The sequence below is a fragment of the Cyprinus carpio genome, chromosome B7 (genome assembly GCF_018340385.1).
Source record: "Cyprinus carpio isolate SPL01 chromosome B7, ASM1834038v1, whole genome shotgun sequence".
In the NCBI taxonomy this organism is placed as follows: Eukaryota; Metazoa; Chordata; class Actinopteri; order Cypriniformes; family Cyprinidae; genus Cyprinus; species Cyprinus carpio.
The window spans coordinates 29,338,624-29,351,286 of NC_056603.1; the positions used below are offsets into that span (position 1 = coordinate 29,338,624).

General features: G+C 36.4%; 1 protein-coding gene across 5 annotated transcripts in view; it reads left to right on the forward strand.

Moving 5' to 3' along the window:
* Positions 1–12,663, forward strand: part of LOC109092866 (transcription factor 12-like) — a 114,189-nt gene that overhangs the window by 31,629 nt on the left and 69,897 nt on the right. For all 5 annotated transcript variants that reach the window (XM_042728249.1, XM_042728251.1, XM_042728250.1 and 2 more), the window contains exon 4: positions 4,899–4,972. In XM_042728249.1, the coding sequence (XP_042584183.1) occupies positions 4,899–4,972 (74 nt within the window). The remainder of the gene's footprint in view (positions 1–4,898; positions 4,973–12,663) is intronic.

A 12,663-nucleotide genomic window follows, 5' to 3' on the forward strand; every position in this document is an offset into this window, starting at 1 on the left:
GTACTCTCTGATTATATACATTTTGTCCACTTTGAACAAAAAAAGTAGTGCAACTTTAATAGATTTAAGTTCTTGTGTTCGATAATAGCGATAGCATGTTGGCATGCTAAAGATTATTATTAGTATTATTAAATGTAACATCAGATGAGAGAATCAGAAGAGACTAGTGTCAGTTTTGGCATTAGTACAGTTATTGCTCTTTGACACACATCAGTCTGGTAGTCTACGCTCATTATAATTGTAACCACAAAACTCAAAAACATCTATCATAACTGAACATTAAACAATAACAAATCTCTCGTTTTACTGTAAAACATATAACATTACACTTAATTTCTACATTTAATACACTTGCAGACCCATCCAAAGCATGCTAGGAACTAGATCTGCTGCCCAGTTTATGTAAACAAAAGTGATTTATGTAGACCCCCAAATAAGAATAGAGTTAATGTACATTTTTACAAATGATGTAATGTTTTTAATATTACTACATCATTAAATTAATTTGTAGTGCTTCAGCTCATTTTAAAACAAGCAAACAGCAATGTGTGTGTGTGTGTTTGTGTGTATGTGTGTGTGTGTGTTTGTGTGTGTGTTTGATTTGGCTGTTTTGACCTGCTAAACAATTTTGGTCAAGCTGGGAGAAAGGATAATTTACCCAAAAAATTATATTCTGTCATTTACACCCCTCCTGTCTTTCCAAATATGTTTTTTTTTTTTTTTTTTTTTTTTTTTTTTTGCTTTTGTGAAAAACAATTTAACTGTAATTTGTCCATTCAATTAAAGTCATTGAGTGTCAGTGTTATTTTTAATCCCATTGATTTTCATCATATGGACAAAGTGTTTTTTTTTTTTGTAATAAATGTTTCATTTTGGGTAAACTATCGCTAAGCCTGTAACGCTGTATGCTTAAAGCCTGTTAGACCCCCTTGCACCATCAACAATCCAGCTACCATAAGATAACTTGTCAAACTTAAATAGGTATAACTTGTATTCCCCCCAGGACAGAAGGATTCAGTTTGATTAATCAGTAAGTCATTTTTGTCACTAATGTCATGCTCAATAGATAGCAGACACATTTTTACATGTTTGTGGAAAATTGGCCTTCAGGAAATCGTACTGTATGTTCAGCGAGGGATTGTGAATCAGTGAGTATGTTGGTTGTGTGAGCTGCTGTGAATTGGCTGCCGGCTCTGCGGCAGTAATGTTTCACACTTGTGTGTTTTATAAACCTCTCACACATGGATTGTAGGGCAGACTACTGGTATAAAAGTGATGAATTGCCGTTAAGAGAAGCTATAGAGGCAGGTGAAGCTCTGCACCGCTAGACTGGCTCAAGTAAAAGAGCAGTTGTAAATTAGCTTTTCGGGAAATGGCAAGTTTTTTCAATCACTGACCTTGACGTAGAACATTTCATGACATCGGTCCTTGGTGATTTGGCAGATGGTTAAATTGAGCAGCTGACTCATAACAAACTAAACCACAGAAAGAGGAGGCTGTTTCTCTCTCTCTCTCTCTCACTCTCGGTCTCTTTCTCTGTCTCTCTCTCTCTCACACACACACACACACACACACACACACACACACACACACACACACACACACACACACACACACTTTCTGTTTTCTGTATGAAACCTGTCAGAGTTAGCTTGTCGTACCCAGTGCTAAAGATTTGGCTATTTGTTTGCTTGAAATTTATATTAGACGTGCTGATTTGATCATTTTTGCAGGAATAAAAGTGATGGATAGTGTTGTAAATATATACAAAATTCCTCAATGGTCCACAGAGAGGAACTTCCCTATGAGGTAATTTCCTCTGTTGCAAATACTAAACACATGTCTCCCCTTTTACACATTCCAGCTCCGACACTGAATGAGTTACACCACCCAGCCCCTTATCTAACCTTATAATCTAATGGTTGCTTTTTACCCATTTATTTATTCTTTTTTTTTTTTTTTCAACAAATATCAACATTTACTATAATTTACTAAATTTAGCTTATATAATGAGAGAGTTCATTAATTAATCCATCTTATGAACCAAATATTAGTTTTTTTCCTGAATCACTATAATATGCCTGTAATAAGTGTTGATATAAGTCTTGTGGTCTGCTCTGATTATAAGTCTTAACGTGCACAAAAATGTTAATATTGTGTCAGTAATATTTTCCTTCATATTACCAAATATTATCCAGAAACATGCTATTTTAGTGAAGTACAGCCCTGATGTTTTATGGGTTGTTAAGAGAAAAAAAACCCAGTCTGAGTTTAAAAGGCTCCTGTGCTGACTGACCTGCTCTGCCACATACACGGTTCTGCTCTACACTGTCTCTCTCTCTCTCTCTCTCTCACACACACACACACACACACACACACAGACTAATTATGTGTGTTAGACCTTGTGTTGGGGAAAAAGAAAAACTCTCTCTCTCTCTCTCCCCTTTTAACAACAAGCTTTATAATATCCTCCTTTTTTTATCATGTGAGGGTAGATGATTTATAAGATATACTGGATGGATGGATTGATAGAAAGAAAAAGAAGGAAGTATGCATAGAAAAAAAGAAGAAAGAATGGAGGTTCTCTCTCTCTCTCTCTCTCTCTCTCTCTCCCTCTCGATCTCTTTATATATATATATATATATATATATATATATATATATATATATATATATATATAAAGAAAGATGGTGGAATGATGGAAAAAGAAAAAGATGGATGAAAGAGATAAGAGAGGATGGATATAATAAGGGAAGGATAGAAGAAAGGGAAAAAGACATTGATGAGTACAAAGAAAGAATGAAGGATAGATTGAAAATATTTATGGACAATGAATAGGAAATAAGAAAGATGATTGAAAGAAAGGGAAAGAAAAAGAAGGATGGATGAGTGAAAAGAAAGATGGATGGATAGATGGATAGAAAAAAGAATAGATGGGTGGAAAGAAGGATGGGTAGATGGATGAATGGGATAGATAGATAGATAGATAGATAGATAGATAGATAGATAGATAGATAGATAGATAGATAGATAGATAGATAGATAGATAGATAGATAGATAGATAGATGGGAAAATGGTGAGTATTGTATGAATGATAGATGTATAAAAGAAAGATGAATGAATGGAAAGAAATAATAAAGGATAGGAAAAGAAAACAAGGGATGAGGGATGATGGTCAATATGATGGATAGAAGGAAAGAAAAGAAAGATGAATATTGAAAAAATGATAGATGAAAAGAAAGATGGATGATGGATGGAAAAATTAGGGGAAAAATGGATATAAAAAAGGATAAATGGGTTAAAAAGGGATGTATTAGATTGATAGATCAGTCAACAGCAATCAAACTTCTCTCTTTCTCTCTCTCTCTGTAAATAGATTGCTCTCTGTATTCAGATGTTCAGCTGAGTTTATATCATGCTCAGCCATGCAGTACAAGGATCACTTACAGTTTTGCATATTGTCAACATTATTCTGAAAATAACACCACGTTTATTTGATATGCTTTTTTGAGACCCTCTGCTCAGCGTTTGTGTAAAGACCACCGTCATTTTTCCCTGATTGTTTACTCACGTTTGATCCATGTTGCATGTTATAATGGGCTGGAATCAGATAAGAAAGAATTGTTGAAATGACAAACATGGATTATCAATAGCGTGGAGAGATATTGATGTTTTCTTCCTCTGCAATTTCGAGGCTCATACATGAGACTGAAGAACGGAATGATGTTACCTGCACAACAATATTGGCTCAAACAGCCTGAAGAAGCCAGCAATCATATATCTTTACCCAACAGCCTCAGCGAAATGTAATTTTCAAAGCCAGATATTGTTTTTGTTCATCACGTACCAGATGTTGAATCAAGTCAATTGCGTCAACTTTACGTTTTTATTTATTTATTCGTTTCTGTGTTTTCTATGGCTGTCTTTTGGAACTGAGAGGCTTTGTAAAATATGAGGTTTATCAAACTTTCAGCGCTCAGCTATTTTGACGAGCTTCGGTAATACATCACTGACAACTCCGAGCAGCCCGGCTGCACCGGCACAAGAGCGTCAGCACGGGAAAGGGAGCGATGCATTTTTGAAAGTGATTTATGCGAAGCAAAATAAATGCCGTGCCGTGGCCGGCTTGTAAAGTGCAGCCTTTGAATGGAAGTGTAGTGGATTAACAGCTCTGCTGGACTCTTTCTTTACTTCTGCCAAGAGAGCCATGCTGGACATGACCACTCGCCATGAGCTCAACATTTCCACTCCTCAAGTGTCCTGTAGTGTCAGCCATTGGCCCTGGAAAGCGGTTTCAGAAGTCAGGCTGAGAATGATGACGGGAAACGCTAACCCCTCCCTCCTTTTCGTTTTAGAAAATACATTCATTTGAATTGTCAGTTGGTGAATGCGCAAGTAAATAATATATGAGATCATTTTGTTCCACTGAAACGCAGCAGAATATAGATGAACGCTGCACAGGGACCATTTAGAGTCCCACCAGGTGCATTGTTCTCTAGTATTTTATGATCAACATGATTCATTAAATTTAAACTGTTGCAAACTGTATCATTAATACAGTCATCAGTAGTGCATCATGTACAGTTTACTGCAGTCTCAGTTTACTCTGAGGTAACACAATCAGACTGAATCCCATCAGACTGAATTATTTTTATTTTAACTGTAATTAAATGTTATTTTAGCATTATCTATATACTAATATGGTGTTTAATTATATATTTGTATTAGCTTTTAATTTTAGTAGTTTTAGTAGTTTTAATTTTAGTAGTTGTGTCAGCCCAACAGCCCAGAAAAATGATAAAACCCATGATAAAACTCCTTTCTTTTTTTCCTCTCAGTTTTGTGTTGTATTGGGTGGGCACGTTTTGATGGAGTTGTGAATCTGTGTTTTGGACAGGTATGGATGAGAGGACAAGCCAAGCATCATGGGCCTCAGGTGGCCAGTCCAGCCCGTCCTATGAGTCCTCCAGGGTAAGACCGGTCTTGCCTCGCCTCACCTCACTTGCCACACACACACGCACACACACACACACCCACTAATGTGATCACACGAGTATGGTGCATTTCCATTAGTCCAGTTCAGAGTTATCTGTCCTCAGCAAAATGAAACAGTGTCTGATTTGCTCACAGGGTCTATATTAACATGATATCTCCATGGAGAGATACGTATATTTCCTCTAAAAATCATTTAGAAAAACACTTCATCTGTACACTTGTTGGTAGATGTGCTTGCTCAACAATTGAAACTGATAACTTATAAGAAAAAACAACTGTTTAAAAAAAAATAATTAAATGTGATGTTGCTTCATACAGGGACTTCTGGGGATATACTTTAAAGGCACAATATTTAAGATTTTTTTTATTATTAAAATATCCAAAAAACACTAGAACAGTGTTATATATTTTGCTAACTTGTGTACACTATTTGCATTATTTGAAAAAATGTTTAAATCCACAGAAATAGCAGTTTTAAATAGTGGCTCGTCCCTGGTCATTGCCTTGCCTGCCAGTGACGTCATAACCCCTCGATTTCCGTTTTTTTGTAGAAAACATGGCAATACCAAAGACGCTTTAATATTTTATGCATTTTATTAGACAAGTGATGACCACACAGAGTAGCATTATAACAGAACTTTTAAATGTATCTAGTATGATAAAACAGCGCTGCTTTACCCCACATATGCACAACCCGAAGAAGCAGAAGCAGTCGACTGTGACATAATAAAAGCTCTGCTGCTTTCGAGCCGTGTGTCATGTTAGTCTCTTTTTTTTTAGCAATTGCTTCAGCAGCCTCGTTTCGCTTCGATGACTTTCAACCTCACCCTGCGTCATACTACAATGTTAATAAATCTTTAATACTTTCTGCCCGAGTCCCATCAGATTGCGTCGGCACACTCAGTCACAGCGTCATCTAACTACACCTTTGTTTCTTTGTTTTGAATACATGCCCTCTAGTGGAGAAAACTTACATATTGTGCCTTTAACGGTTTTTCATAGTATTTTTTTATTTTTTAAACTTAAAACAATACATGTACTTCACCGTATAGTACTGTTAAGTACAACACTATCATTCAGAAATTGGGGATCGTTAAGAAGTCTTGTATGCTCAACCTGGAATTATTTGACCAAAAATACAGTAAAAACTGTAATATTTAGAAAATATTTTATGAATGTGATCACAAAGCTGAGTTTTTAGTCTTATACTCCAGTCTTTCACATGATCATTCAGAAATCATCGTTATATGCTGATCTGATGCTCAAGCAACCCTCTACGGACACCTTGGCAATTGAATCAACATTGGCTAGTAAATGTTTTTATTTACTCGCCAGACTGCTATATACAGTACTGTGCAAAAGTCTTAGGCATGTTAGTATTTTCACCCCAAAGAATGGTTTTCGGCCTGTTATTTCTATCTTTTGCTGTAGGGTCAGTAGGAAATATCAGTTTACATTTCCAAACATTCCTTTTGCCATTAATTGTAACAATCCAATTTTTTTTTTTTTTTTTTTTTATGCACAAGGAGTCTGACAGCAGCCAGTGCTCCACGCAGAGATCTGATCTCATCATCAACCAGTCTGTCTGGAATGACATGAAGAAACAGAACAAACTGAGACAGACTAAATCCAGAAGAAATGTGGCAATGTCTCCAAGATGCTTGAAAAAACCTACCGGCTAAGCTACAGTTGTACTTGTGTAAAAATGCTGTACACTGAGGATGCTTTCAAAAATAATGTCAAAAATAGATTTTCTATATCAGTTATCTTCAGTTAACTAAATCAAATCAACAGTTGGTGCAACCACCCTTTTTTGTTTAAAACCGATATTGTCTTAGGTACAGTTGCACATAGTTTTTCAGGTAGCTTTGCAGGTCGGTTTCTTGAAGTGTCTTGGAGATGTTGCCACAGTTCTCCTGGATTGAGTCTGTCTCAGTTTGTTCTGTTTCTTCATGTCACTCCAGACCGACTGATGATGTTGAGATCATATCTCTGTGTGGAGCACTGGCTGCTGTCAGACTCCTTGTGCATACAAAAATTTCACTGGATTGTTATTATTAATGGCAAAAGGAATGTTATTTCCTACTGACACAGTACAGCAAAAGATAGAAATAACAGGCTTAAAACCAGTTGGGTGTTTTTTTGTTGGAGAAAATTCTAATGGCCTAAGATTTTTGCACAGTACTGTATATCAGGGGCGTTTCCTCCGAGGAGGCAAGGGAGGCAGTGTCTCCTCAAAAAATTGGATGGCGAGTAAAAAATATCTGTGCTAAACTTTCATTTATTTTTTTTTATAAAAGAAGTACATTTATTTGAAATACAATTTTTGTAAGAATTTAAACGTCTTTACTGTTGCTTTCGATCTATTTGATGCATCCTTGCTGAATAAAAGTATTCTTTTTTTTTTTTTTTTTTTTTTTTTTATCTAACAGACCCTAACTTTCAAACAGTATTGCATTATCACCATAAATTATAAGGTAGTTCATACTTATAAGAACCATAATTGATAATGTCATATTCCAATAACATTACATGTATTGTCATATTAAATTAAATGTACTTTACCGTATATTGTATCATAATGTAGATAGCTGTTTTGCTAAAATTCTTTTTCATAATAAAACTAAAACATTTTGTAGCAATGAATGCGCTGGTGACTTTATTTAGTGAAAAACAGTTTTTAAATCTGAAAGTTAATTAAGGAATTGCCTAAATTGAAAGAAATCCCCTCATAACAAAATTGTTATTTTGATTTTTTTCAAAATTTCCTTAGTAACATTCTGAAAAAAGTTATTAACTATTAAGAAGAATTACGAGCAGCTGTTCCACTCAAAGAACACGGCAAAGAAAATATCTTTGTTTTTTCCTGTATGGCAAAAAAGGAAATGTTTTTGTTTATTCAGTTTTTAAGAAGAGACAGATGAAAGTGCACATACAGCCTACTTGACGTTATGATTATATTAGCAGTATTCATGACAAAGAACAAATGGTTGAAGTTTTTCCAGGCTGTGTGTTTGTGACTGAAAGCAGTTGGTGCAGGAAACATTGATGCATTTCAGACATACCATAAGCTCAGATTGATTTTCATGCATGCAAATCATATCCACCTCATCAAAATAAAAAATATCAGCCATGGTTGTGATTTTATTTTGCGCTCAACCCTACTGCAGATTGTGAAGATCTCTCGCTTCCTATTTGTTTGTTTGTCTTTTCCACGGTGGTGTGTTCAGGGTGCCCTGTATGAATTTCATTTCATGTCAATCTCCTGTCACTTCCTATCAGAAATCAGTCAAATGTCAGAGGCTCTCACACCACATTGTCTTGTTTATTTTCGATGCCCTTCCTCTCCGCACTTCTATAGGCGATGGCTTTGCCGGCGGCCTGATTTGAATTATAAGACGGAGACGCATGAGATATCTTTGCTCTAGGTGCATGGAAATTAGTGGTTGTGACATTGCTGGGAATAGGGTCAGGAGACAGCTGTTTGCACCTCTATACAGTGTGTGTACACACACTCACATACACATACACACAGACACATGCATCAGATAAACACAATCAAACTGTTTTAAGTGTGTGTGTGGGAGTACTTGGGTTTCCAAAGAGAAATTAACATAAGTGTTTGTTATTTCCCAAGCATTCAACCTGCAATATAATCATCATAATTTCCAAGCCAGTGCCTCCAGCTAAAAAAAAAAAAAATATATATATATATATATATATATATATATATATATATATATATATATATATATATATATATATATATATATAATATATATATATATATATATATATATATATATATATATATGTGTGTGTAGCACTTATTTGCACAAATGGCCATAACTTTACCTCTTATACCTAATGATGAATCTGTGTCCAATGCTGCATGGCACGTTTAAGGCCAGAGAATGGTGAGATGTCCTATAAAGTTGCGTTTGGGACTAATTAGACAGGATTAGGTAAACATTTTATTATTGACAAAGTGTGCCTGCTATTTCATCTGGTATATGTTTCATAAAACCTGTTGAAATAAATGACTTGCAATATTAATTACATATACCACTGTTCAAAAGTTAGGAGCCAGTAAGGTTATATCAAATTATATATGTCACAGTTTCCCCAAAAATGCATTATGATAATAATAAGAAATGTTCCTTTTTCACCAAATCAGCATAATAGAATATACTATTATATACCCGCCCCCCCGATTTTCAGTCTGGGTGTGCTATACTTTCTAAAATCAGAGACAAAACAATTATGTAGTGTATGATGGGCTCTCTCTCTCTCTCTTTTTTTTTTTTTTGATTCCATGTATTCCATTGATTTCAGACGTTTTATATTTTGAGCTGATTTTAGAACACATTTTTTTTATTTGTCATGCGTCTCCTTGCAATGAGGAACACGTTTCTGCTTTTTGTGTTAGCAATGACTTGAAAGTCTGGTAGTGTGTGACCCTCATTAAGTGCCTTAAATCATTGATGCCCAGTTTTTGTTCACTGGAAAAAATTATTAATTGAATTTACAATTTTTTTTTTAAGGTAAGTGGTAGTATTGTTTCTAGCATTGTTTTTTTTTAAGTGTTCTATAGCAATTTACAAAGTTGGCAAATACATGATGAGTAGAGTTTTAAACTCTAAACAGATTTTAAAAGTTCTGTAGTGTATTCCAGCCTTTACACTTACAAGTTACTATTCAAACTATCTTCCTGATATTAATTGGATCTCAGCAGTGTCCATTGCTCATGGCCAACAACAAAGTTAGAAAGCTATTGTCTGAGGTTTGATCTTATCATGAGAATCTATCTCACTCTTTTGTGGTTTACCTTTAAAAAGCCACAAGAGCATTAGCAGAGCTGCAGCCGGTTTCTGTGAAGTACCTGCTAGATTTAATCAGCGTCTTCATCCGTCGCATTACTTTTTCACAGTTTTGCTACACACAGATCTCCAATCAGATAACTAAATAGGGTCTACGGCTTTTCTGTATTTTTATTACCTGCAAAGAGCAAGGGATCCTATCGACTAATGTTTCCCTTGTTCTCTCACATGGAAACTGTGAACCATTTTAAGCAGGCTCTTTTTCACAAGAGCGACTCTCTCTCTTTCTCTCCTCCCTCTCTGTACGCGTGTGATTAGTGGACTGTGAACAGACCGGAGCCCCGGCTAGCTGACCTTGGCCAACAGCCAGGCATCACATCCTGGGCAGCCGTGGCTTCAGGCCTCCCATCTGACAGCCCAACCCGCATGCACCACCTCTGCCACACACCCCGCTGTCCCACAGTGCCTCGCTCCCGTCCATCACGCCACTATCACACATCCCCAACACCTTAAAACGGGACCAGGGCATTCACCTGGGATGCGAAGGAGAATCTGAGAGATGTTTTCGTGAACAAAGCGCTGGTTTGCATGCTTAAGCAGCAACGTTGCAGTTATTTATACCAGATTAACCATTCGAGGAACAAACAGCGCATTCTGAGATCACAAGGCAGCATGATTGATGATCTAATGGTCTCACCGATCTCTTCATCAACTCCGCTTCCCATCCACTGTACTTTTCTGACATTCAGGTAGCTGCCATTGGGCATACTCAAAAGGCCAGGAAGAATAAAGAGGTTAAAGGGGTAGTTTACACAAAAATTAAAATGCTGTCATCATTTACTCGCCGTCGTGTTGTTTCAAACCCATAAGCATGTTTGAAATTTCATAAGAACCAGTGAGGATTGTTTTCACATGCCAAGCAAGCACATAAAAGCGAAAATTAAATCTGTTCAGAACATAAGGTGAAGATGTAAACCCATTACTGTCACTGAATAAAAAATCAAGATAACTGCAACTTTATCTCACAATTCTTTGTTTCTCGCAACTGTGAGTTTACATCTGCAAGTTTATATCTTGTAATTCTGACTTTCTAACACAATTTGTAAGTTAAAAGCCAGAGTTGTGAGATATAAACTCACAATTGTAAGAAAATGTTTAGTCTTTTTTTTCTCTCATTGACTTTATTGCTTGCAGTTGTATGTTCATATCTCCCAGTTCTGACTTATTTTCTCAGAATTGAGAGATATGAACTTGCAAATGTGAGAAAAGTCAGAATTGTAAGATATAAACTCACAGCTGTGAGAAAAAAAGTGAGAATTGCAAGTTTATATGACTTGAGAACTCGAAATTGTGAGTTTATTACATGGAATTCTGCGGGGGAAAAAAAGTCTGAATTGTGAGATAAAAAGCAGTAATTGCCTTGTTTTATTTATTTTTTTGATTTGGTGGTAGAAAAGGGCCTCCATATGAAGCAGACATGAATTAAACAGTTTGATTCATATAGATAATTTTTTTGATGTCTTTTTGAACTTTTCGAAGCTTGACAGTTTTGGGTGAATAGATGTTTCTCAGGTTTCATTAAAATGTCTTCCTTTTTGTTCCAAAAAAAAATGAAAGTCTAATTTGTTTGGGATGACATGAGGTTGAGTAATTGAATTTTTGGGTGAACTATCCCTTTAATTGTATTTGTGCATACATTTGCCTGCATCTGTGTGCTAACCTCAGTTGGAAAGCTTACTAAATCATGCTTACCAAATTGCTGGGGAGGACATTGCAGTTCGGGGGCTTGTTTTTCGCCTGCCACCCCCTCCCACTGTGTCTCTTCAGGGGGAGAAGCCATTAGTCAGGCAGTTCATAGTGCTATTAACACAAACGGCAGGAACACGATAGGGAACCTCTCTGCATCGATTGTGCCCCGCACAACACTCCATTGCCTTTGAAATTACTCAATCACCATCCGTTTGGGAAACAGACACAAAAAAATCACCAATAGTAATAGTCCGTGATATATTTTTTGTTGAAAGCAGAGAAGGAAAAGCCCACAGTAATGGACAGCCGGCAGCTGTAGGCCCCTCAGGATGGAGTTAATATGGTTTGGGGGACACATTTGATTGTAGCGCCAGGCGGATTTTCCCCGGCTCCAGGATTAACACAGGTACAGAGCATCTTTTATTGGGGGGGACTCTGAGTTTTAAAGGCCCATACTGTGACCGATATTTAGACCTAAGCCCCCTAAAGCTGATAACGGTCATGAAAGGGCAGACCTCAGCTGCCGAGGAGAGAACCTGACTTATTTATTCTACTTTTTAAGTACAAGCAGGCTTTTGTCATAAAGACATGATCTGTGTCGAGCTCTAGTAAACACGTCACTTCATCAGTTTTATGTTATTTGTGATGGCGTCGTATGCACACCAGTCCTTACCAGTCAAGCACTTTTTTTTTTTTAAACAATATACCACATAGAAATGTTAGGTTGACAAAAAGTAGGATTGCCACACAAAGCCAAAATGTTGCCTGGCAACGGCATTTACAATCGAGCTAGAAACTTCTAGAAGCATCTCTAAAGATGTGTGCTAGTTGTAGCACTGATCTTAAAAAAGTGAGCAAAACACAGTGCACTCAATCGTTAGAAAACAAAAAGTAATGTCTGAATTATTATTATATCCCTATATGGAATGGCAGGAGAAAGCATGGAATCAAACAAACCATTTTAATATGACATGAATTTTGTTGATGAATGCAAATGGCTTCTTTTGTTGTTGTTTGTGCCCCATTAGCTTTATTACAATTACACAATCACAGCACAAGTGCTATTTTCTCTTCAGGGCTTTGTTTGCCCTTTTAATG